Here is a 27,397-nt window from a genome sequence, read left to right as displayed (position 1 = left end):
TGATGGTCACATTGGGAAGAAGGAATAGCTGCTCCACAGAGGTGACTAATGTAATCCCCATGCCATCTGCTGAAAGCCAGGCCCAAACACATGGATAATCAACAGGGGCTGAAAAGTGATTAACAATCTAACATGCCTCCCGCCCCTTAGCGATTCCAATAAACACCTCCGCTTTTTGCTCTGTGCTGACATTGACAACGTCCACAGACTGATCAAGTGATTTCTAGTACTTGGTAATTACTGGTGTTTATTTCTGGAGCTGACTACAAGGAGAAGCTGTCAGTCTTTTGATGCTCCCATTTATTAGCAAGGCCTGGAGCGGGCAGATTTTCACAAGTCCTGAGCAATGGATGGAGCTGGGAGCTGAGTCAGAACATCTCGCGCAGTATTGTCTACAATGACTTCAGCAGTGGCTGTCCAGAGTTTCAGACAGGGGGCATTCCTAGCCCTACTTGGACATCCCAGGATTGAACCCAGGACATTCTGCATGCAAGGAGTTCAGAAAGGCTCCAGGTCCCAGCAGTAGTGAAAGCATTTCGAAGAAGATAATCTAGTCCCCAGTAGTGTCACCTGCTCCCCACTGACCCACTCTGCTTATCAACTGCTTCACTGTGTGTGGAGGCTGCCCTCTCCTGTTTAGCTCAGGGATTACAGGCCACCTCGCCACAGAAATCTCATAGTTTGACAGAAGAGCAGCAGATTGGATCTGCTTCTTACAGGTAGTTGGGTGCAAGCCATCCTTTCCCAACCTTCTGCCCTCCTGATGTTTTGTACCATCTCTGGCCATTAGCCATGTTGGCTGGGGCTGATGGGAGTTTGAGTCTTTAAACACCAGATTGAGTGATGCATGCCATGGGAGGCAGACTAGAATTAACAATTTAACTGGGTTAATCATGAGGGATTGGAAAACACAAATAATTTACTGGTTGACTTTGTTTATGAATTGCTTCCCATGAAATCATCGCTGCGTGGTTAACAATATCAAGCTCAGTTTTCTAAGGAGTGCAGTGTCCCTTATTGAATTAACCCTTTTTAAAACAAAACAAGATATACTAGCAGAACACCTCAGATATGCCAGAGGAGCCCTTACACCAGCAAAGGAACAGCTGAAAGGGAGAAGAGTCATGAATGGGACATGGGCAGGAGAGAGGAGAAGCAGCACACAGAGGTTCTATGTCCCTCTTCAGTCCCTGGCTATGATCCTGTTGACAGTGAAATTTGCTCTCTGTACATTCTCAGTGAGGATGAACTGACACCTGGGAAACAGAAAAAGGATGTGCCTGTCATTATTGAGGATATTTCTAACATAGGGGCTCTGAAGCAGAGCGGTGCGTTTAATCAACTTCTTTGTGAAGGGATAAGAAATGAAGACCCATGATATCAAGTGAAACCTCTTTCTTAATATGCAGACAAATGCACCGCAAAGCAAAAGGTGACTTGGTAATATAACCATGCAATTTGAGTACATAATAGACCAAATCACTGAGCAAGGAGAATTTTAAAAAGAAAAGAAAAATAAACTCTACCCCAACCCTTGAGCTGAAATTCCTCTCTCTCTGACTTCAATGGGAATTCTTTTTGAAAAAAAGAAAAAAAGAAAAACAGCCATCCTATATGGATGACAGCCCCCACCATTAAGCCACCACAAAAAGGTTAGGGTATGGTGTGTAACTCAACAACCAATCACAGCACAGCATCCTCAGATGGGCAGACCATGACAGGGTACACAGCATGGGGCTATATCTCTGGCCCCATGTTATGCAGGCAGGGTGGTTTTTTTGGGTGATAGGGAACTATCCTTGTCAGTGCTTGTCCACTCTTCAACACCTTTGCTGTGCAGGATTACAGAAGCAGTACAAACTTCCGCTCCGTGCACAGTGTTTCACTTCAACTTTTAAGGTGGAAGTATCCTCTGTCACTGTAGTCTCCTCCTCTCCATCCTGGGCATGAGCACTGGCTGAGCACCCAGGCGGCATTGCTTCCTCTTCTCTGTCAGTCCATTACAAACACCTATTGTGCATGCAGTTCCAGGTGTACCTGGTTTGCAGGGGCAAGTCTACAGCCCTCCCATGGTCAGGCTGAATAAGGCTCTTGTTGTGTTTGTTGTGTGTCTGGGGCAATGCAGGAAACATACTGGGGGCATGTCTTTATCATCATGAGTTAATTGGCTACCTTCATGCATGAGTGGTATGTTGATATTGTTGTTGGCATAGTGCCCGACTGGTGAAGTTTCCAGGGAGGCTTGTGTGTGTGTGTGTTTTATATATTTTCTAGCTGTTTGTGTCTCCTTCTCCCTCCTATGCTGAACACATGTTGTATATGGTGGGCATTCCCCCTGGTGTTGTGGCATATCTCCCCAATGTAATGTGAGTACATGCTTGGTTTGCCCATGCTTAAAGCCAGGAGATGTTCAGTACACTTGCCAGACTTGTCCTACTCTGAGCTTCTCCTGTTTATGCACACACATGGTGGTGCTGGCTCCCTCTTGCATTGAAGTGAATCACAAACATTGGCTGTACTAGCCAACTGGTCTCTTTCAGGCAGCGCTGCTTGTGAAGTCTTCACACATATGCCAAAGCTATTTTGAGCTCTTCCAACTAGAGTGGAAAAGAGGACAGGGGAAATGTGCTTACAGGAAGGAGTGGAAGATCATCTGCTCCGGCTACTTGTTCCTCATTCTGCCCTGTGCCATTGCAGACAGTGAGAATTGGTTAAACCTTCCAGTGAAATAATTGTAACTAAGGGGGCATTCCTTGTACCCCACTCACACTCCTTTCACTGGAACATCAAGGTCAACAGCATTTTCTGAATAAAAGGCAGATTTGCATATATTTAAATAGGTGCATTCAAGTACTACTTGTTCTACACATTCAACTACTATTTTTCTTGCTTTCTTTCTTTTAAAGCAGTCTGCTATAATAAAATTAAAGTTCATTGAAGCAGTCAAATGTGAAACATTGATGACAGGAGAGCCACATCATAAACTACAGATAAGTAATTTTCAATTACAAATGTGGTTGGTGAGAAGTTGTCTTTCTGGTGTCATTAAAAAAAAGGAAAGGAAAGGAAAGGAAAACTTGAAAGCAGAGCTGAAAGCATTATTCCATTAATTGGCATGATTAATCAAATGCATTAACCACAGTTTAAACATGTGGATTTAAAAAATCAAATATTAATTGGAACTCTCCCTTATGGAAGAGTTTCATTGCTGGCAGCATTGTTTCAAACAATCTCTGTGTACTTCTTGATTCAAGCAATGTGGCTTGAAATGTAAAGTATGTGTTTGGAATGTTTTACTGAGAGCAACTATTCTATCCAATAAATATCTGCAAAAGATACTATGTATGTTCCCAATTTAGTTATATGTAATTGATTGAATAGGGCAATTAGTATAGGCTGGGGTGGGGAGCCTCCAGCTGGTGGTCCAATTTTGGTCCAGCAGGGGTCCCAATTCGGCCTGCCTGCCAGGCTGCTCCTGACAACCACGGCCACCTGCCCTACATTTAACATCATATGTGGTGCCAGGTGTGGGGCAGGCACTGGTGTAGCATCAAAGGAGCAACTGGGAGCTTAAAGTGAGTTCCTGATTGTTTCTTTACTGGAGCAGGAAAAGGAAACCACTGTTGAAATTGGGGGGGGGGACCTCCTCTGTTTTAGCAGCAGTCTCAGTGCAAAGTGCTGCATGCTTCTGGAGCTAGCCACTTTGAAGGTGTGTTGGGAGTGCATCTTCAAAGAGGCTCACCACCTGATGTCATAGGGATGCTAGGTGACTGACATGTAGGCAGTTCCATCCACTTACTGAATTTGGCCTTCAAAGGGTAGGGCAGACATAGATCTGGCATGCCAGGAAAAAAACAGTTCCCAGTCCTAGATATAGACCAAAATAAAACAAAATAATCTATAGGCAGATATTAGTGCTGGCTCTAGGTTTTGGAGTACCTTTGGAGAATATACCTTCAGTGGGAGGCGCTCTCTAAACCACTGCATATTTGCTTTCTCTCTCCCTCTGGGTTCCGTCTGCACAACTACACAGAGGGAGAGAAGGAAGCAAGGGGAATGTGCTGCTCCAGTTCCTCAGTCTTGTTACTGTTTGCATGTTTGAAGGAGAATAGGGAGCTAGGGAAAGAGAAGCAGGGCCAGGAGGCTGTGGGAGGTGGCAATGCACCTCCTGGTGTAGTGTGGGCTGCAGCATATGCCCAGTGATGCCAACTCCTGCCAGATACATACTCAGTTATGACAATCCCTTTGCTGGTGCACAGCTGTATACTCTGTGTTATGTCAACAGATTTGGATTTGAAAATGTTCAGGGATTTGGGTAATGAATAGAGAAACTGATGTGCTAAAGGGCAACCCAGGAAGCATGAAGAATCCTTTTGAGAAAGGTGTAGAGGAAACTGCTGTGCTAGAATTGATGGGTCAGAACAGTGGTGGATTATGCTGCGATGAGGGAGAATGTTTCCATTCTTTCGCATACAGCACCTTGGCTTGGGCCTGGAAAGGAACGGGCAGCCAGTGATGCTGTTTTAAAACCAGGGGGTTATATGTGCTCAGAAGGAAACCCCAGCCAATAATCTGGCAGCTGCATTTGGACCAACCAATGTTCCAAGCCATCTTCAGGGGCAGCCCTGTGTAGAGTGCATTACAATAATTCAATCTGGACGTTACCAGAGCATGGAGCACAGCGGCTAAGTCATCTCTGTCCAACAGGGGCCGCAGGTGATAAAGCAACCATAACTAGAAAAAGGCACTCCTAACCACTGAGATCACTTGAGTCACCAGTGACAGTGTTGCTTCCAGGAGCATCCACAAGCTGCAGACTTGCTCCTTCCAGGGCAATGCAATCTTGTCCAGGGCAGGCCATTTCCTCACCTCTTAGTCACATAAGACATTCATTTCAGGATTCAGATTCAGTTTATTGCGCCACATCCAATGCATCACAGCCCTCAAGCACAGGTTCTAACACCTCAACTGCATCTCCTGATTCAGATGGAATAGAGAAACAGAGCTGAGTGTCATCTGCCTATTGGTGGCACTTCATTCCAAATCTCCCTATAACAGCTCCCAGAGGCTTGATATAGATGTTAAATAGCATGGGGGACAAGATAGAACCTTGTGGGACACAACTTTCTGACTGCTTGCTTGAAATGGCCCTTGAAGTAGGAGACGAACTACTGGAGCACACTTCCCCCACCTCCTTGAGATGCTCCAGAAGGATTCTGTGGTCAACAATATCAAAAGCTGCTGGAAAAATCCAGGAGGATGATCAGGGCAGCACTCCTCGTCATCTCTCTCCCAATAAATGGCATCAACTAGGGCAACCAAGGCAGTTTCAGTGCCATGACCAGACCTGAAGCCAGACTGAAATGCATCCAAATAATTAGCTTCCTCCAAGCATGCCATCCAAATAACCAACTTGCCCCAAAAGGGGATGTTTGCCAGTGGGCGATAGTTGTTTAACACTTCTGGGTCCAAGGTGGGGGTGCACCACTGCCTCCTTCAAGGCAGATGGTATCTCCCCCTTCTCCAGGGAAGTCCTAATCACTGGACCCACCCAGTCAACCCCCTGTGACTAGCTCTAAGAAGCAAAGGTCAAGGAGGTAGGCAGTCTGCCAAACTTTTCCAAGCAGCTTGGTCAAATCTAGTCTAGATACCTCCACCGGAGGAAAACCATATGTTTGTATCTGATGTGTGGTAAAATCCTTCTTATTACTCGGCAGGGTGGCACGGACAACCTACCCAAAGCCCCCCTTGTTCACCCCAAAGAAGTTTGGTCTCCATGGGCTCAAACAGCTGATTTATGAAGTGGTGAACTCTTGTTAATGTTTGTCTATAGTGTCTACAGTTGTAATGAATCGGATGGGGGTGGTGATATACCGATGGAATCTGAATCCTAAACATTATTCTTAGTTAATGATTCTGCTTACAGTGCACTGTTTTTAAGAAACTGTCAAGTTCCGTTTAGTTTTGATTTTATTTGGAACAAATATTGCTTCTCTTTTAATGTATCCCAATTTGTACCATGCCTTCCTTATTAAAGGAACACATGTCAGCTTCTCTGGTGATTATTTCAAGGGATCTTGTTGAATGTGCATTAGCTGAACAGGGCCCTTACATTACTGAATCAACAAGTCCTAAATATTTATTACAAATCCCAAGGTATTCCTAGGAAGCTTCCTTATACCAAGGCAAACCATTTGCCCATCTAGCTCCATATTGTGTACACCAGTAGTAGCCAACCTGATGCTATGGACTACAGTCCACATGCTATGGACTACAGCTCACATCACCCCATCCAGCATGGGCAATTGCCATGGATGATAGGTGTTGTAGTCCACAACATTTGGAGGGCACCATGTTGGCTATTACAGTCCACACTAACTGGATGCAGTCCCCCAGTGTTTCAGAGATGAATTTTCCCCAACTCTAGTTGGAGATGCTGGGGACTGAAGCTGCGACCTTCTGAGCTACATCCCTGAAGTTCAGAGCATAGCACATTTGCTGCTTTATCTAGGTGAAACTGAAGAAAGAGCCACTTTTTTAGTATGTGTGGGATCATAGTGCTGACATCACAAGCACCTGCTACTTTTAGTAGTTAAATAAGTCACTGGAATGTTAGCACCTTTTCCCCCTTCACTAAATGTTCCTTTGTTTTCTGGGTGTTCCTATCTACTGTGATGAGAGAGAGTTCCTAGTAACACTTAGTTTTTGTTTTTCCAGTGGCCACTGGTTACAGGCCAGGGGTGATGGGAAAGGCTTGATGAGCAGGATCAGGCCCACAGACTGGCGATCCACCACCACCACTTTGAGTAGGCTGGAGAGCTGGACAGATTGCCCCAAGCAAATTTCCCCCTGTTGCCCACAGTAAGGCGACCTGTTGCTGCCTTACAGTTTCCAGAGATGGACGGGTTCAGGTATCTGTCAAGTCTGCTTTGATCACCACCACAAACAACTGGATTGAGGTGGTTTGTGCTTTGCCTTTGGTCTCTGCTATCAGTCCATCTGACTTGTTTCCATCAGCTACAGCTCTTGGCCACCCTCATCGGGAGATAGGCAGTAAGGTGAGGGATCTCACCTGGACAGAAATACTTTCTCTGTTTCTGAAGAACACAGCACCATCCAGTACACAAAGCATTCTCTGTCTGCTTTGCCAGGTCCCCTTCCTTCCAGTATCAAACTCTGGACGTCTGATAATTTTCAAACAGAAAGCTCACACCTGGTCTTGTTGAGAATGCCTAAAAGGTAAAGATAAAGGTACCCCTGCCCGTATGGGCCAGTCTTGCCAGACTCTGGGGTTGTGCGCCCATCTCACTCAAGAGGCCAGGGGCCAGCGCTGTCCGAAGACACTTCCGGGTCACGTGGCCAGCGTGACATCGCTGCTCTGGCAAGCCAGAGCTGCACACGGAAATGCCGTTTACCTTCCCGCTAGAAAGCGGTCCCTATTTATCTACTTGCACCCGAGGGTGCTTTCGAACTGCTAGGTTGGCAGGCGCTGGGACCGAGCAGCGGGAGCGCACCCCGCCGCAGGGATTCGAACCGCCGACCTTTCGATCGGCAAGCCCTAGGCGCTGAGGCTTTAACCCACAGCTCCACCCGCGTCCCTTGAGAATGCCTAAGCACACCCTAAATACTTGATCCCTGCTGTTTGGGGTGGTGGAGCTGCTGCAGCTGAAAAGTGGCAGGTCAAGCAAAGGGCTAATACCCCATCTCCCTTGCTGTTTCTCTGCTAGAAATCATCCAGCAGAGAAGCAGACTGTCCAGGCTTCTTACAAGTTTTTTGAGCACTGCTGGATAATCAGCAGCTGTCCTGCCGATGCCCAGCTGTGGGTTAAGCCAGTGGTGGCCTGCCACTTTGTTCTACCCTCTTTCTTTCTTAACCTTGCAGGGCTCTGCACCCAGTTACAAATACTCTCCACTGGCCTCTTTTACTGCTGTGCTGGAATCAACTCTTCACTGAATGTGCAGCTCATGCCCACAGAAAAGTCTATTTAAATTAAATCACGTTGCATGAAAGAGAGAAAAAGAAAGACGAAAATGATCAAAGCTGTGTTTTGAAATATAGCCAGAGATAAGAGCGAGCTAATAAACTGAGGGCCACAAGATTGATCTCCCTGCAGAGTCCTTCATCCCTTTTGCCAGGATATTAGACGCAAAAGCAAAGCAGACGATGGCTTTGCCTTTGCCACAGGGGCTAGGCTGGGCATTCAGTTATTTCCTCTGTCGTCTCCCAAGCCGAGGTTCGCAATCCCAAGGACCGACTACAAGCCCTGGGCACCTATCGAGTGCATGGCATCTTTTTATTACTCCTGTTAAGGAGAGCAGAGCCAGGCCGGAATCGGAAAGAGCCGCTGAGCTAATAAAAAGTACTGATACTGAAGTGGCCTTTTGATCTGTCCGTAGCACTTTCTCTGCTTCACAGCATTCCTCAGGCCAGGGAGCCTTTGGACTAAAAAATTAAATGGCTAGATAGGCAAAAGCAAGGGCTACAGCAAGGGAGTCTAGCCATTCTCTTCAGGAAGAATTCCAGATGCCTTCCTGGCTCACAGCCACACTTGGGCTGCTGGACTTTTCTCCTTCAGCTAAAGATCATGGATTTCCTGTTCTCACCTCCAGCTTTTGATGCCTTGTCCTTTGTAGATGTGACAAAGTCCATTGATTCAAATTGACTTAAGGGTGCCTAACTACATCAGGCTATTGGTTGGCTGGAGTCTACTGCTGGGCATCTGCTTGGGCTCAATGACATGGTTATTTCTGAGTCCTATTAAAACCATCCAGCCTCTAGACTCCCTCTGGAAGGGTGAGAATTTCAGCATTTAAGAGGTCCAGGAATGATTTGCAGTAACAGGTGCCCACAGTGCTAGCAGCGGAACTGTGGCAGATGAACTGTCATGCCCAGGTACCAGATGGTAAAGAAACAAAGCCCCAAATTTGCTACTTAAGCCAATCTCACGCAATGTTCGCATTGCACACACAATCTGAACTTGTGATCGGGAGGAAGAGGATGGTCAGCAGGAGAAACAGTGGAGGAACAGGATAGGAAGCAGAGTGGCTTCAACCTATCTCTGGTATTTAAGGGTGCAAGTGGACATTGCCTTTGGCAATCCCTTGTTCCCTTGACTTCTTGGTCAGAGGTTTGCATGCTATTGACAGTCACGCTCTTGCAGCCCTGGAGAGGCTTCATTTCTAAATCACCAGGCAGACTTGGGCTGCAATCCTAAACATAATTACTTGAAACTGGATGCAAATTGAAATTAATGAGACTTGCTTCCAAATAAACCTGGTTAGGATAATTCTGTACACGTACTCTCCAGGCCCAGGACTCATCATCACTGCCTGCCAAGGATTGAGGTATAAGCTCTAAAGATCAGGGACAGTGTCCATGGCTTGGAACACTAATGGGCTAAATTGACATCTTCCTTTAATATTTCTGCCCGACATTTGCTAGCACAAAGTCTTGCATTTTTGTTTTTGCAGCCGATTTAACCATATAATCCGGCGCTGGGGATAAGAACTCATGCAGCAGATCTGGATCTTCAGGGAAGGGATGGCGGGATGAGGATTGGCAGAAACCAGCCCCTCATTGAAGGAACAGGATAAGGGAGATCCTGGAATCTCCAATTAAGAGATTTCAAGGGTTCATTCAATTGCATTTACAGCTTATTCACACACATCTACTTCACACCACCAGCACAAGAACAAAGTTTAGGGCACTCTTTGGGCAGATGCATACTGGGCTGAGATGGTAAATCCTTAGAGGAGAAGAAGAAGAAGAGGAGGAGGAGGAGTTTGGATTTGATATCCCGCTTTATCACTACCCAAAGGAGTCTCAAAGCGGCTAACATTCTCCTTTCCCTTCCTCCCCCACAACAAACACTCTGTGAGGTGAGTGGGGCTGAGAGACTTCAGAGAAGTGTGACTAGCCCAAGGTCACCCAGCAGCTGCATGTGGAGGAGCGGAGACACGAACCTGGTTCCCCAGATTACGAGTCTATCGCTCTTAACCACTTCACCACACTGGCTCCCTGGAGATCCCTTGGAACATAGGAAGCTGCTTTGTACTGAGCCATAATATTGGCCCACCCAGTTTAGCAGCTCCTCAGAGTTGCAGGTAGGGGTCTTTTCCAGCGCTACCTGGAGATATCAGGGATTGAACCTGGGACCTACAATATGCAAAGCAAAATGTCATTCTACCACTGCACTCAGTGTTTGCTTTGAAGTGGCTAGAGTTTGTAGAACACAGAGTTCCATGTTGTTGTGCACTGGAATAGCAAAACATCCTCCAGCTCTATGTATTGAACATTGTACCTATTCAATAAGCACAGTATCTGTTCTCTCATTATGAGTTTGGTTTACTGTTTTGCTGGCTGACATTTTTAGATAATCAGTAAAACTCTGTCTGTTCCATCATGCCTTCTGAGGTCTGCTGAATTTACCTAGTGATTGCTCTTTTTAGTTTTTAGTCTTGTTTCATGATTGGTTGCATCATATTGTAATCAGTGTTTTGTGATGTGCTTATTGTGAACTATTTGGCTGTTGTATAGCCAAACAAGGTCCTTTGCATAGAAAAGTGGCCTATAAATATAAACAAACCTAATATAAATAACACCGAGAGAATCTGTGGGCTACTGCACTGGTCCAGTTGGCAAATTACTGGCCATTATATTCAGGAACAGGACTTAATGACAATTTTGTCCTCGAGTACTGAATTTTGCATTTCTGAATACTTTAGTGGTTTGGGAATGGGCTGTTGCATGACAATAAAATGGTGACAATATAAAACATCCAAATGTGAGAATGTGCTTACTGAGTTGTAAGCAGGTGAGGATTTCTAAGCACAAATTCTAAATACATTTGGCAAAACATTGCACCAGATTGCTCATTGACCTGATGACAACATAGTTAGCTCTGCTTGTGAATTTGCTTGTTTTCTCCTATCAAACTACGGAAGGAAAAGTAGCAGCCCAACACGGAATTTGGGAGGGGGGGGATTGCAATGGATTCTGTTCTGCCTGATGTGTATCTATCATCCTGCCAAAACTCAACACAATCCAGAGCCTGAGAAAAACCCATCACCATAGAATAAATATGCCATTGAAGGTGTGGATTTGCATGGATGACCATATATCAATGAACCTGCAGCCTGAAACTTGTAGCTTTCCTTAGCGACCAAGCTTGCTGGAGGGTTCCAATATTTTAAAGCAGTAAATGGGAAATTCCAATAGCTCTGGCTTCCCTTGTTACTACAAAGCTGTAATGCAAATGACTGGACCTGAGTAAATCTTAAAAACCACATTATTATTATTATTATTATTATTATTATTATTATTATTATTATTATTATTAAAATGTATGCTTTACCTATGCAGATACCTGAACCAGTTCAGATTCTGCATCTGGCAACTTTACTCTTCACAGAGTTGAGGAAAAGGTTGCATTTCTAGCTCTTCATCGCAAGCAACAATCTGAAAAGTTGCAATTGTTTTGGAATAAAAGGGAAGTCTTCTGGAGGCGGCGCAAAACGGCAATGGCGGTCCTCTTTACCGTGTGAAGAGGGGCTCCGCGAAAAAGGGTCGTCCGCTGCGGCAAAGCGGAGACCCATTAAGACAAACCGTAGGCAGAGCGAGCCTGCGGCCGTGGGACTCGGCGGGTGCCAGAAGCCCCCCCAGAAACGAGGAAGGGACCTCGTAAGAGGCTCCGGAACGTGAACGGGGGAGCGGCGCTGTGAGTTCATCGCTCTTTTCGCGGAAGTGAAGCCGCGCTGCTGTTGCTGATGAGCGTCGACCTTTCTTCTTGAAAATCATCGGAATTGGCTGCAATTTACCCGTGAGTAAGGGGTACTAAAGATTGACTATAGATTGATTTAAATTCGTTTAATTCGGCTGAAAACGGGAGGCGAGTAACAGGAAGTCCGCCTTCCGGTCCTGCTAATCAGAGCAAAGCAAAGAACCCGATGTGGGCTGAAGCGCTCAAAAGAGACTTTGAAATTAGTATGAAGGGGCATTAACAGACTATGTTCTTCTAGAAATTAAAAAGATTGAAGGATTAAATCTGTTGGTTCATTGCGCTAAGGAATCTTCCCCCTATTGTGAAGTGACGTGGAATTGAAGGGGATAACCGAGCTATCGGACTGCCAGTGTTGCAAAGGAGTACTGTCAGGCTGCTGAAACTTTTTCTTAAGTACAAATTGTTGCATTGATGGATACACTATCGCTTTAATACTGATATTGGAACCTTTCCGTTACCTTGTGGCACTATTTTGAAACAGAACTATCTGAAAGCCTCCTTTTTGAACTTGGGGACTATAAAAGTTGAAATAGGAACTTTGATGGTGGAAAAGAAACTTTCTTTCTTATGAAAACCCCCCCTAGTGGATTTGCGGAGGCATAGAGGTCTGGGAACTGTACCTTATTGGGATTCTTTGTGGTTTAATTGTTTACATTCTGGACTTGCCTTTCTCATGGATTGAAAGACTATTTGACCTTGAACAGAGGCAGCTGGGGAATGAGCGGCCCAGGGAAAACAAGAGCATCTAAAGCTAAGGAAGCTTTAGCTGAGGAAGCTAAAGAAAAGAAAAAAGATAAGAGAGCTGGGCAGCTTGTTCAAACAACGTTGACTCATCAACGCAGATCCTCGGTACCAACTGTGCTGACGGCGCAGGAGGAAGAAGTTGAAACGCTTGCAACAGAAGATATGGCAACTGGAGGAACTGATCCAGTCTTGAAACAAATTTTGGAACAACTGGCACTTTTGAATAAGAAGGTGGACGATCAGTCATCTAAAATTGACAGAGCTACATCTACTATCAGCAAGTTAACAGATCAGGTTTCCCAGCATACTCAGGCTATTGAGAAACTGCAAGGAGCTACGGCGGAGAACTACAAATTAGCTGCGGAAGCCAATCAAAAAGCTGAGCAAGCGTGCAAAAAGGTGGAGGAGATCAAAGGGGAAGTAAGACCTCTGAAAAGACAGGTAGGAGAACAGCAAGCCTACCTGTCAATGGTGGAACTGAAAAGTAAGGAATGTAATCTTAGGCTGAGGGCCGTCCCAGAGCTGGAGCAGGGCAACCTAGAGGAATTTTTGACGCAGTTGTTTTCTAAATTTTGGGGGGTTGAGGAAGATAAAGACTTCAAAATTGTGACGGCCTTCAGATTGGGAAGATCGGTTAAGAAAGACAAGTCCAGAGACTGTTTGGTTTGTTTGAGAACAAGAGAGGAAAGAGACAAGATACTAGGCCAACATTTTAAAAAATCTCTGGAAGTTGAAGGCAAAAGGGCAGAAATTTATAGAGACATTCCTAAATATCTGTTGGACCTTAGAGCCTCATATACAGACTTGGCTAAATTGTTAAGGTACAACGCAATCCCTTACAGGTGGGAATTTCCTCAAGGTCTATCATTCACCTATAAAGGAAAGAAGGTAAGAATTAAAACACCAGAGGACCACCAGAAGTTCCTACACGACAACGAGGAGGACCTCCAAAAGAGAGCTGCAGATTCTTGGCCTCCACCACCGGGATCACCACCAAGACCCGTACCATCTGGAGGCGGACCGGCACCACAGCCTTCGGGAACGGAGGACAAATTAGATACCCAACTGTGATATCTAAGAAGTAGACCAGGATGTCTCTACAGCTTCTTAGTTGGAACATAAATGGCGGGAATTCTCCAGAAAAACGGAGAAAAGTATTTCATATTTTGAAAAAAGAACAATTGGACATTATTTGCCTGCAAGAAACACATGTGACAAGACTCCACAGAAAAGTGTTAATTAACAAAAGGCTAGGCCAAGAATTTATCTCATCGGACAAAGTTAAGAAAAGAGGAGTGGTGATATATGCAAAGGAGAACTTGTCACCAAAATTCGTATTCAAAGATGAACAGGGTAGAATTTTGGCAATTGAAATTCAGACACAAGGAGAAAAGTTTTTAATTCTAGGAATATACGCCCCAAATGATGGAAAATCGGAATTTTTTAAGAAGCTGCATGAGACTATGCTGGACTATTTGGATTACAACAACATTATCATGTTGGGAGATATGAACGGCGTCGCCTCAGTGAATATGGATAAGTCGCAAAGTGCTAATATAACGAAAGACGGCAGACTACCAAAAACCTTTTTCGAAATGACTGACAATTTGGATTTGATTGATATATGGAGGATCAAGAACCCTCTAGGGAAAGAAGGAACTTTCTTTTCTGAGGCCCACATGACATGGACGCGAATCGACCAAATATGGATAACTAGAGGGCTGGCACCTAAGACCAGAAAAGTGGAAATCTGCCCAAAAACCTGCTCCGACCACAACGCTTTGAGAATGGAATTGAGATTAAATACAACCGGATCTTTCAGATGGAGAATGAACGACGCTTTGTTAAGAGATCAGGAGATTGTTAAGAAGGCCCAAAAAGTTTTAAAGGATTATTTTGAAATAAACTTAAAGACAAATGTGGAAAAAAGAACAATCTGGGACGCAAGTAAAGCAGTTATGAGAGGGTTTCTAATACAGCAGAATACGATTAAAAAAAGGCTCTGGAATGAAAAGAAGGAGAAGATTTTGGAGAAAATAAGAGAAGGAGAGAAAAAACTGAGATCCAGGCCTAAATCAAAGGAAGTATTGAGAGAAGTGAAGTTTTTCCAGGCACAATATTCGAAACTGATAAATCAAGAGGTGGAATGGAAAATTAAACAAATGAAACAAAGATCCTTTGAATCTGCTAATAAGTGCGGGAAGTTGTTGGCTTGGCAGTTGAAAAAGAGACAAAAGCTTAACACAGTTACAAATCTAGAGATTGAAGGGAGAATGGTTCAGAAACCCGAGGAAATTAGAAAGTGTTTCCAGAGATATTTCAAAGAACTTTATTCACAAAGGCCACAAAAAGGCTCGGAGGTGGACCAATTTGTCACAACTAATGGATTACAAAAAATACCCCAGGAAATGAGAGCAACCCTGAACTGTAATATTACAATCCAAGAAATTGAATGCGCCATTCAGAACCTCCAACTGGGCAAGTCTCCGGGACCTGATGGACTTACTTCCAAATATTACAAGGCATTGAAGGATTCATTGATACAACCATTGTTGGAAGTTTGTAACCAGATTATGGAGGGGAGGAAGGCACCGGAAACGTGGAAAGAAGCTTTCATCACGTTGATACCAAAATCAGAAACTGAAAAAACTCAACTTAAAAACTACCGTCCTATCTCACTCCTAAATGTGGATTACAAAATCTTTGCAGACATTTTGGCAAGCAGGTTTAAGAAAGTATTAAATGAAGTGATTCATAAGGACCAAGCAGGCTTTCTCCCTGGCAGACATTTATTTGACAACACAAGAAACATCATTGACATTTTGGAATTTCTACAGATTAACTCAAATACAAGAGCGGTGTTGATCTTTATTGATGCGGAGAAAGCCTTTGACAACATTTCTTGGATGTTTATGAAGAAAAATTTGGAAAGGATGGGAGTAGGGCGGGGGTTTGAAAATGGAATAGAAGCAATTTATTCAGAACAAAAAGCTAAATTGATAGTAAACAACGTGGTGACAGAGGAGTTCAAAATTGAAAAAGGGACACGACAGGGGTGCCCTCTATCTCCTCTGTTGTTTATTTCAGTCCTGGAGGTGCTATTGAACATGATTAGAAATGACCGGTTGGCACAGGGAATTGTGGTCGGAGAGAAACAATATAAACTGAAAGCATTTGCAGATGACTTGGTATTAACATTACAGGAGCCAGCCTCTAGTACTAAAAGAGCGTTAGAATTAATTTCTGACTTTGGTCGGGTGGCGGGATTCAAGCTGAATAAACAAAAAACTAAAGTTTTAGCAAAAAACTTGACAACTACTGAAATAGAGGAGTTCAGAAAAGAAACAGAACTAAATGTGGTTAAAAAAGTAAAGTACTTAGGGGTGTACCTGACCTCCAAAAATTTGAATTTGTTTAAGGACAATTATGAGAAATGTTGGTCAGAGATCAAAAGAGACTTGGAAATATGGTCAAGACTGAAACTTTCCTTGTTGGGCAGAATAGCTGCTATAAAGATGAATGTATTGCCGAAAATGCTATTTTTGTTTCAGGCCCTCCAGATCGTGGATAAGGTGGAATGTTTTGGAAAATGGCAGAGGGATATATCTAAATTTGTCTGGCAGGGCAAAAAGCCCCGAATAAAGTTTAAAATACTAACAGATGCGAAAGAAAGAGGGGGGTTTGCCCTGCCGGACTTGAAGTTATATTATGAATCTGCAGCCCTCTGCTGGTTGAAGGATTGGATTTTGTTGGAGAACACCGATGTCCTCAACCTGGAGGGATTTGATAATGCTTTTGGGTGGCATGCATATTTGTGGTATGACAAGGTTAAAGTTCATAAATTGTTCAAAAACCATATTGTCAGAAGGGCAATTTTTATGGTCTGGTCAAAATATAAAGACTTATTGGAGAGTAAAACTCCGAGGTGGCTCTCACCGATGGAGGCCAAAGCACGTAAAAGACTCAATATGGAGGCCCACTGGCCTAAATATTGGGAAATAATTGAAAAAATTGGAGATAAATGGAGGTTGCAGAGTATGGAAAAGTTAAAAAACAAAGTGCGAGATTGGTTGCATTATGCTCAAATTCAGGAAGTTTTTAAAGCGGACAAAAAAGTGGGTTTCCAGGAGGAAAAATCGAAACTAGAGACAGAGTTGCTTGAGCCAAAATCTAAGCTAATTTCGAGAATGTACAACTTGCTGCTTAAATGGAATACACAGGATGAGATTGTTAAATCCTCCATGATAAAGTGGGCGCAGGACTTGGGGCATAACATTATGTTTGAAGACTGGGAAAGGTTATGGAACACCGGAATGAAATTCACGGCATGTAGTGCCTTGAAGGAAAATATTATGAAAATGACATACCGGTGGTACATGACCCCAGTCAAGCTTGCAAAGATATATCACCTGTCTGATAATAAATGTTGGAAATGTAAAGAAGAGGAAGGGACATTTCTACACCTCTGGTGGACCTGCCCGAAGGTGAAGGCCTTCTGGGAGATGATACATAATGAACTAAAAAAGGTGCTTAGATTTACCGTACCCAAGAAACCGGAGGCCTTCCTCCTGGGCATGGTAGACCAGAGGGTGGCCAAGAAAGATAGAACTTTCTTTATGTACGCTACTACAGCAGCAAGGATCTTGATGGCAAAGCACTGGAAGACACAAAATCTACCCACACTGGAAGAATGGCAGACGCAGCTGATGGACTATATGGAACTGGCTGAAATGACTGGCAGAATTCGAGACTCGGGAGAAGAAGAAACGGAGGAAGTTTGGGAAAAATTTAAGGACTATTTGAAAAAGCATTATAAGTTGTATGAATGTTAAAAAATGCTCCTTTCTAGGAAAGTACAGCTTCAGTATCGGTAAATTTTTGAATTGGTAAATAAGGCACAACAAGACAGAAGTGGTGTAATGAAATAATTTTATTGTGTTGAAACTAAAAATTAATGGATTTGGATTGAAATGTTTAGAGACCAGATATCACGATAAAATGGAAGATATATTATTATGTTTAAAATAAGTCAACAAATTGCTGAGGTTTTGGATTTACAGAGAATGCAGTGCTCGGAAGATGGGGGGAGTCCATTAGATTTATGGAAACATGTATTTGCAATTTGAATTTTGTATATTATAAACCTAATAAAAATTATATTAAAAAAAAAAGGAATAAAAGGGAAGTGAGAATCATTGGCGTCATTAGTAGTAGGCCTGACAAGCTCATGTCTGGCTAACTAGACCCTTGGTGATCTTCAGCAGACCCCCTTTACCACCATTCATGGTCTGCCCTGAAAACCAGCTCCTCTTTCTATAATTTGCAGCTGTCCATCACTAGCCAAGACTTTTGTTATTGCTGAGGAGTGGAGTCATGCTTGCGCTCATTGATTAATCAATAGCCTTAATTGAGTTGCAGCTCTTTAATGGATAGCCCACTGGCTCTTGTTTTTTAATCCCCTTGCACACATTGACCCAAGTCACTCACCTGTAGAAAACTGCTTATGCAGCAGAAGAGGCCATTGGGATCATGAAGGTCGGTCATGGGCTTCAATCCAAGTTCATAAGCAGAAAGCAAGGCTTGAGCAGATTTTCTTTTTCTGAGAGGAGGAATAAAGTCATTTTGGTTTAAAAGGAGGAAGGATAGTGTGGCTTGGCAGTCTATCCAAGCTCTTTTAAATCCCCACTGAAACCCCCCCCCCAATTATTTTATAGTGATAGAGTTCTCTCCATCCAGTGAGGATCCTTTAGTGAAAAATGGTGGGAGGTGATTGTTTGGCTTGGTCCTGAAAGATTCTCATTCTGAACATTAGCTTCTACTGCTGACAATATTGCTTTTTAAGGTCCATTTATTAGCCAGAGAAATTTGGTGAGGGTTAGAGAAAAGGTCTCATAATTTTAACGAGATGCTCCTTGTACCATCAAAGCCAGACATGGCTTTCACATCCTGATACATTGGAGGACATCAGACTGCATGATTGTGATTTCCAACCCAGCACTGCTTACCTTGAGGTTGATTAAGGCAACATGACATCAGAGGTAGCCAGCCATGCTATCTCTTAGAGAGACACACACACACACACACACACACACACACACACACACACACACACACACACTCCCACACTCCAGTGACCATACAACAGAGACTTTCCCTAGAATCACACCTGCAAGATCTTCAAGCCATGCATCTTCCTTTTCCTTTCAGTTTTCCGTTCAGGGCACAGCCACTTGCTTCTGTTGCTCTGCCTTTGCAGAGCAGGAGCTCTGAATGGGAAGTCCTAATTTCTGAGCATGAAGGGATCTAGGGCTTAATGCTGTTTGACACAAGATCCTCCTTTTCTTAGGTCATCACTGCAATTTGCAGGCCTTCTCTTCAATGCATTGTGTCACATATTTCACATTATTTCTGATTAGGCTACCATTTATCTGAAGTGACAAAGCATATTTGCATCAGTACATAACCTTGTTCAACACAAATGGCATAAGGCCAGATCTAATGCTATATTTTCCAATGCGAGCATTGGCATTTATGTGAAGAAGGGGGAGTGTTTCACTTCTAGTGTTTGACTTTTTAAATGTGCCATTTCAAAGGAACAGGACATTTTAAAATTACAATCCTCGCCTCACCTCACCCCACCCCAGCCACTGGGGTTAATATCAGTATAGGAAAATGTTTGATGAAAGATGATCTACAGCTATCTATGCAGCCCCAAAACTTGCATAGTTACATATCAACAGACATTAGTTTGTGTGTGTTTGTGCATCTGTGCAAATTTAGTTATTTTACTTCTGTGTCACCTGAGACACTTCATTTACGATAAAATATGCAGTGTCTAACTGAAAAGAGCAAACACTTTCTCCATTAATGAGCTGTTATGGACTAGCTCCCCAGGAAACTAATTAATACACCTCTTTGGATACATCTGGCTAACACCTGGCCACTTTTTGTGGAAATGCAATTCCTTGCAATGTGATTCACTCCTCCAATACCCCACATGGGACAAACTCTTTTGCTTATAATAAAATATAGACTGCACTGAGACTTGGGTCTGCCCACTTGTCCTACGTAATTCATGTAGCCCAAAGTTTGGCTATTTCTAGCAGTTGCCAAAGGGGCACTCACTGAAGCTCAGAGGTCAGTCAGTGGGTCCACCAATGCTCAACACAGCATACATTCTTCAGGCAAGTCCAAGGCTGCACACAATCCTCAACCTTCCTAAGTACCTGGTAGGATGAGATGAATGGGAGGAAAGAATGTCCTCCCAGTGCATATATCCTCTCCTACCTTCCTTAACATCTCCACAAAAACAATATCCAGCTCCTTCCTCCATGTTTTTGACCTTCCTGGCCCTTGGCTGACTCACTCCCTTCTTTACCCAACTTTCCCACCAAACCACTAGGTTTGTTACCCCGTTTTTCTTCATTTTCGCCTTGTTTCTAAATCCAATGCCTCCCAAGTCTAACTCTTGCCTTCTTGCTTCTTCCTGTTACGTTACCTTTCTTCTTAGCTCCACCCTCTAAAATCTCCTTCTGACGACCTGTTTACTGAACATCCATCCTAATTTGCTTGTGCAAAAGGTTACGCAGAGGCTAGATTCTATCCGGTCGTTATTGAATGTTTCTTCCGATTTGTTTGTGGAGCAGTTTCATGGCAATAAGCATTCATCCTGATTTACATGCAGATCATTCATATGCTTTTCCCGTTACTTGTTCGTTCATGTATTTCCCATCACTTTTCTAAACACAAAAAGTCAATTTCTTAGATGTTCTTAGATGGTTTGCTTAATCTTGCAATCTTACCTCACCTTCCCAGCTGCCAGTGTCTTCCAAGGGGGCCATGCCAGCCCGGCTTAAGTGCAGTTCAAAGAGGGTGGGGTCCCTTTACCCAGTGAGACATTTTCCCCAGCCTTCCAGGTGTTCCCAGTTGCTAGTGGTGACCTTACTGTGCTGCTGCAGTAGTGCTGCTTCACTCGACTGAGAAACCCAAGACATGCCCACAGCTACCTGAGAAGCCATATCTGCAAAATGCAGGACAACTGGCAGAGCCTTGCCCTTCACAGGTCTTAACTCAGATTCAGATACTGTACTGCATAACATTTGCACCCATCTGCAGACATTTGCTCAGGGAAGCACAGCTGCATCTTCAGAAGTAACATGAAAAGCAACCCTTGGGGGCTGGGCCTATAGGAACTTGGGGCTTTGCTCTCAACCTCTGCAGAGCTCAGGAACATATGAAGGGGGATTCCAATCCCGTTTTATCATCCCCAACAAAGCAGCCCTGGGTTCTCTCTCATCTGCTCTGTGAGATTTTCTCCCTCTGAGCCAAATGATTTTGTTTGTTTGTCCCGTACTGGTTTGAAGGAGATCCTCCTTAGTCATGGGGCCAGGGGCCAGGACTAATTGGAGTGCTGGCATTTATGGGCTGCTGCCTATTACTAAAGACAGAACTAGATGCCATGGATTAGCCAGGTGCCCTGGAGACCCAGTTGAGCGCTGTGCTGTCTCCACCCCCTCTCCGCTTGGCTGTCATGCCAGTGTTACTGTAATGAGCAGGAGAAGAGAGAGCTGGACTGTTTCGGTGCTTCTCACCCTCCGCATCTCTGATGGGTACGGCTGAGCTGCAGCATCTCCTAGTACACAGTGGTATAATTAGTGCCAGGGGGCAGCCGAGGTGGTCTAGCCCCACTAATGAGTACAGCCTTAGGCCCTTTTCATTTCCTTCCAGAAGATTGGCTTGAATGGGCGACAGCAAGGAAGCAGAGCCTGCTGTATTTAAAATCAAACCACTGTGGAGGGTTTGTGGGCAGGTGCCCCTCGCACAGAAAGAAATACAGGGCTTGGAAGACACCAAAGGCCATCTATCCTAGTCTTTGCCAACCTGGTGCCCTGAATTGCAGCTCCCCTGGGGAGCAGATCTATTCCTGCACTCTACAATGAGGCAGAATTCTGCAAATGTTCCTAACAGGTATATCCGTATGAGGGTGGGCTTGAGGGCTGCCCTGCCTCTTGGCCATTCCTGGGAGGTGGGGCTGCACATCAGCAGTGGGTGTGGCCAAGACAATGGCAGCAGATAGCCTGGGGTGTCCACTTGTAGCAGGACCAAAAGCTTGCGGTCAGCTAGACAGTGCACCATTGGAAAGCATGCCAGGTTGGTTTTTAAATTTAGTAATTTAGTAATTTTGCTGGGGCCACACCACAGGTGGTGGTGAGGTTTAACCCTTTTCTCAGCTGTGATTTCCAAGAAGATCACCCTCTCCCTATACTGCTGTTAGCAGTAGGGAGGGGGAGCTCTCACTGGCACCAGTAGGTCTTTGGGGAGGCTGTGCTTGACCTACCAGCTTGAGGGAAAGCAGCCAAGGAGTTAGTCAACAATGACATCTGGAGAAAAAAAGCTTCCTTCTCTTGTTGCAGAAAAAGCTCCTTATTAACTCCAGGTGCATTTAGATATTGTTTTTCATAGTTCTTTAGCCTCTCTGGATTTCTGTATATTTTTACTGTGCATTTCCTCTAAATTGCAGTCCTTCACCCCGTGGCCTCCACTTGGCCTTTTGCTTCTTTTAAACAGTATTATCTCATTTAGTGGCCCAGCATTTCATCTCGTTTTCTCTCTGGCTGTTGCATTCCTCCTTGGAGTGTATTTTAAGGAACACTTTCCTGTTACAGCTTCTGAGTTATTTCATTGGCAGTAAATTGACAAGCTTGCAAGCTTTCACCTAATATCAGAGAACAATAGGACAACCTTTTGTGTGCTGAGAGCAACATAGCCGGTGCACTAAATCAGTTCAAACAATATATTCTAATCTCAGCAAAGCTTTTACGGTAGTTACATAATTATACAGCAGTTATCCCATCACTGCAGGGGTCCTCATACAATGTTGTAATGAACCTCCCTAAGTCAAGAAGGAAATTGCTTTAACCTCTCTGAGGGTAACACAAACAGCAGAATGGCTGATTGCTTGTTTGCCAATGCTTACTCAGCTCAGGCTAAGAGAAAAACAATGTCCAATGAAAAGGAGGGCAAGCCCAGGGTGTAATTTAAAGTCCTTATTCCCCGAGGGCATTGGAGAAACAAAAAATGCACAGAAAACATAGACTAGCCATATGGCAGAAGTCAGTGTCTTAATTAGCAGATAGGAATGGCTGGGGGCAAGTTCTGGGCCTCAATCCTGTTAGCTAAGGAAGCTTTTACTTGCAGACAGAGCATGCTTTCCTTGGGTAGAAACTGTGCCCACCTTTTATTCTGCCTTTCCTTCTCCCTTGTGGTGGGATGGACTGATAGCTTACATCCTCCATGATAGCAGAAAGCTTACTCCAAAAGGCTTGGGAGGTGAAGGCATGGAAACTGCTTGAGTCACTGTTAACCGTTAACCACATGGGGGACACACACACACATGAGTTGTCTCTGGATAATGCAGAATTAATGGACAAATTCATGGATGGTTGCTGTGTTCTCCTGCTTTTCTCCTTCCTTTTGTTTGCCACATGCTGGGAGAGGGCTTTTAAGTCCAACCTGGCTGCTGTAGCAGCAGCAGTAGCAGCAGGCGAGCAAGCAGTCTGCCAAGTGAGAGGGAAGGAATAACAACAGGGAGGAAATGGGTCTATGGGCCAACTGGCAATTGTCCAGGAGCTGAACTGAGCTTGGGTGCTGCCAGTTGCCGACCTCAGCCATAAAGGCTTCCTGTATGGTTAATTAATGAAACAAAGCAAAGCAAACACACACAAACACACAACACTGTGTATGCATATGCAGCTTATTCTGAACAGCTGGAGAATCTTCACCAGTAAACCAGTTACTTCTGTAGCCTTCTCTGTGATTTATGTGCTGAAGCCTAGATAAACTGCATCCTCCTTATTTATATCCCTTTTTGGTGACAGTCCCATAATAATGTTGTAGATATTCACAAAAAAATTCAAAATACCTGCTTGAAGCAACACCCTGGGTTATTCCCTGCCTCAGGTTATAGAAAGCAACTGTTGTGCATATGGAGTTTTGAGAACATGTGATGCTTTATATGATCTGATGTATGAAATGAATGTGCAAAACTGTGAAATGATGTCTCTGAAATGGAAAATCACTTAATAATTACATGTCTCACACCGTCAAGTTCACTCAGTGAACCCCAAAAAACATAAGGCAGGTGGAGATTAATAATACATATATATATATAGAAGTTAAGAGGAAAGCCAGTGAATTGGTGCGTAGAAATAGTATCTGACAAAGTTGTCAACCGTATAAAGAGAGGTTGCTTAAAGTGAGGTGGCATGGGCAAATGTTCAGAAACACGTTCCAGAGGGCACTCTGTGCAAGGTGACGTGAAAGAGGCCAAAATGTTTACAGCATGGTACAAAAGACGTGTATGATCTCAAATATGTATTGGGAGGGGCAGGAATTAAATAAAGCTGTTTTTTTATTAGGAGTTTCATTCAGAATCTGCCTGCTTCCGAGATGCTGGGGGGGGGGATGACAACAAGGGGGGGGCTCTTTATGCTCCACCTGTGAGGTTTCTGAAGACATTTAGCTGGACACTGTGAGAAACAGGATGCTGGACCAGATGGACCTTTGCTTTGATCTAGCAGGGCTTTTTCATGTGTTAAAATATTCTTCTGATTATAGAGAAAGGAGGGGGATTTGGTTTATGTAAAGAGAGCCAACTGATGGACAGCCTTGCCTTATAGAGCAGATTTTGATGACATAGTGCCATCCAGATGTTTGGGATTACAGTTCCCATCAGCCCCAGGCAGCTGTACTTGCAGCGGTGCAGTGACATGACAGAGCTACTGAGAGGGCTCTTGCGCCCGGATCCTGCTTGCAGGTTTCCCCACAGGCATCTGGTTGGCCACTGTGAAAACAGGATGTTGGACTAGAACCAGCAGGCTCTCCTTATGTTCTTTTGATGGGTTCCTGTTCTGCTAGTTGCCTGAATGAGTGTTAAATCAGAAGCAGAAGATGAACAAGAAAGAGGGGAGGAGAAAGAGGTGCAAAGGTGTGTGTAGGATTTGTGTGATCTTTGGGCAATTCCATGCCTAAACGGCCATTTTATGCTGGCGCCACAAATCCCCTGGGTTGTGATTTGGATCATCATGAGACTGAAACAGTCTCTGTCTCGTCTATGTCTATCAGGAGCTTGATTCAGCAAATATTAGTTACACTAAATATTCAGTCTAAAAACTGAACTTATTCCTTAATACAATGCATCCCAAATTTCCAGAGCCCTGAACCTGTACCCCAAGAGACTTGCTCACATACAATATGTAGCAATAATAATATAAAAAAGCATCACACTGCCCTACTGCAGACCCCATTTAATCCAGAACAGCAGCAATTGCTTCTGTCTGTGCTGAAGGACGAAAAAGGTGGCCTATACAAAGCCTCAGGCAAAGCAGAAGAACCAGTGCCCCAAAAGTCATTCCTGTCAGTTCTGGGTAATGAAAACAAGGTCTCTGGGATGCAGAAATTCACGAGGGATTTCAATGGATGGTTGGTGTTTGATGTATGAGGCGAGTTAAATTGGTATCAATAAATACTAACCCTGGAATGACGTTCTTTAATTATCAGCGCAGATTATACATCACTTCAAAGCAAACAAACAGCATGCATCGGGCCACAGAGGAGCCGTGTGCAAAATGCAAAGCAGAGGCTGGGCACAGCAGTGCCGCAGAGCAGCTAAGAATTGCAAAGTGCATGGTTAGGAGGGTGTGTATAATCTTCTTGCAGGGTATTGAGCAAAAAAAAACCCCACTTAAGTTCGGTCTCTAGATCCGTGTGTCTGAGATGTCCTTGACTTTGAATAATTATTTGGAAAAAGACCTAAGGGAGTCAGGGGCAGGGTTGTGGGGTAGCAGTTTCTGGCAAGGATCTGCATTTTCCCTTCCCTTGTGGTGCCTGGCTTGGCTTGATTGCTTGAGCTACGTGGCTCCACCTGTGTTTCCTTCCTGCACAAGCTGTGGCCGGAAAGCATGTATTGGTCTACCTTCTGAGCAAGGAGAAGAACTATACAGGTATTAGATGGATTTAAAAGGGGATTAAGCAAATTAACAGAGAAGAAAGCCATAAATGATTAGGAGTTGCAATGGTTATATGCATCAGGATCAGAGGCACCATGCCTCTAAATAACAGTTGTCAGGGAACGACAGCAGGAGGGGACTGTTGTGCTCATGTTGTTCTTATGGACTTGTCATAATGCATTTGGTGGACCATTGTGGAAAAGCAAGATGCTGGGCTGGATTGGTCTTTGTGACATCCTTCTCATGTTGCTCCTGGAGAACCAGCCAGGACAGAGCAAGTGGAATCTAAGAACATGCATTCTTGGGAAATGCAGTAGTATCATCCATGTGGGAAGGAAAGGCAGTGCACATTGGTGTATGGTCACCTATGGACAGAGGAAATGATGTGCCAAAGGAGATGTTTTTATACAATATGAAAAAAAAAATGTCCCCCCCCCCGGTCTGGTCGAGAGAAGCTTTTTTAAAAGAAGATTTATAGTTCAAAATGAGGATAAGTCTTCTATCCCTACAGGTGTTATGATCCGAGCGATGCGAGTCGCGACACGTGTTCTCTGGATACATCAGAATGCAAACGGGGTGGGTGGAGGGGCAAGAGAGCCGGCGCAGAGCCCGCGAACGCCCTCTCGCGGCAAGACTGCGACCCGCAGGCCCTTGCGCCTCTTTCCCACGCGGCGCGAGCGTCCGCGCTCCAGCTCTCTTCCTGCTGCGGCGCCTCTTCCCTCGGAGGCGGAGCAGCAGCGCGCAGCGGGCGCCAAGGGCTTGTCTCCCGGACACCTCCCCTGCCAGCCGGGGGCGTGGGCGCCGCCTCCGCCCCTCCTCTCGCGGCCTTTGCTGGGTGTCACAGGCGCTGCGCTTGTCCGCCATGGCTCCGCTTCGCTTCGCTGCCAACCTGGCGTGGCTCTTCCAGGAGAAGCCGACGCTTCCGCAGCGCATAGAGGCGGCTGCGCAGGCCGGCTTCCGAGCGGCGGAGTTGGGCGCCCCTTACGCTTGCAGCGCCGAGGAGCTGCGAGAGGCGGCAGACAAGGCCAGGCTGGAGCTGGTCCTGCTCAACGCCCCGCCAGGTACCCGACCGAGTTGCCCGTGGCTAGAGCCCTTCCCTCACAGACATAATACGGTCTCCCCACCCGGACCCACCCTCTCCCATGACCTCCATAGGCACTACTACAACGGGGTCGGCTTTTCACGGAAAGAGAAAAGGCAAGCAGGCAGGCAGGCAGGCAGGCAGAAGTCAGCAGGTAGAGCTTAATAGTCTCTGCATCTTTCTGGAAACACTAAATCTCTTTTCTGCCTGCTGCTGTACAGCTTTTAGGGGTACAGAGCCTCTGACCACTTTTTTTAAAAAAACAAAGTTGTAGACCTCACCTGTTACCAGTTGAAACTTGCTACCATTTCCTGCAGGTGCAAAGTCCATACCTCTTTTCCTCTTTCTCTGTATCAACCTTGGCCCCCAAGATGGTGCCCAACACCTCCCTCACACTTCACTGTACACTGGATGTCTCTTTCACAGGCTTGGAGAGAAGATATGGGTCCATTTTCTTGCCCCCCCAAGCCCTGCTGCCTCCTAGAATGGCCTTTTCCCTTGCACTCAAAACAGTGGTTGTTTCAATCGAAGATATTCCTAGTAGAGGTTATAGACTGCTCTTCTGCTTGCCAAAGACCAAGCAAATAAAGCTGTTTGTTCTGTACCTCTCACCTCTTCCTGACCCCAAACATAGGAGCACTTAGCTGACATATAGGACAGCAGGTATCATTTATGGCAGACATCTATTTCCCACTATTGTCCCCTGCAACTGGTGTGTGTGTGTGTGTGTGTGTGTGTGTGTGTGTGTGTGCATACAGTGGTACCTTGGGTTAAGAACTTAATTC

At 44.7% G+C, this 27,397-nt stretch overlaps 1 protein-coding gene and 1 long non-coding RNA gene across 3 annotated transcripts in view; one reads left to right on the top strand and one right to left on the bottom strand.

Annotated features, from left to right (window-relative positions):
* HYI (hydroxypyruvate isomerase (putative)) overlaps positions 1–27,397 on the top strand; it is a 143,892-nt gene that overhangs the window by 111,212 nt on the left and 5,283 nt on the right. Inside the window, exon 1 of one of the 2 annotated variants that reach the window (XM_081916206.1) lies at positions 26,321–26,592. The exons of the other annotated variant lie outside the window; for it this stretch is intronic. Coding sequence (XP_081772332.1) covers positions 26,394–26,592 — 199 coding nt within the window. The 5' untranslated portion in view covers positions 26,321–26,393. Of the gene's footprint in view, positions 1–26,320; positions 26,593–27,397 lie in introns of those variants that run through there. 2 annotated transcript variants of the gene reach the window in all.
* Positions 1,221–27,350, bottom strand: LOC309372553. The gene is made up of 3 exons (XR_014169554.1): positions 26,894–27,350; positions 18,012–18,123; positions 1,221–1,256 (listed from the first exon to the last, which is right to left on the bottom strand). It is a non-coding gene; the product is annotated as an uncharacterized lncRNA (long non-coding RNA).

The sequence above is a fragment of the Podarcis melisellensis genome, assembly GCF_964234715.1.
Source record: "Podarcis melisellensis genome assembly, chromosome: 6".
Classification (NCBI taxonomy): Eukaryota; Metazoa; Chordata; class Lepidosauria; order Squamata; family Lacertidae; genus Podarcis; species Podarcis melisellensis.
The sequence above is the reverse complement of the archived record's forward strand: the minus strand, read 5'-3'. Positions and strand labels throughout refer to the sequence as shown.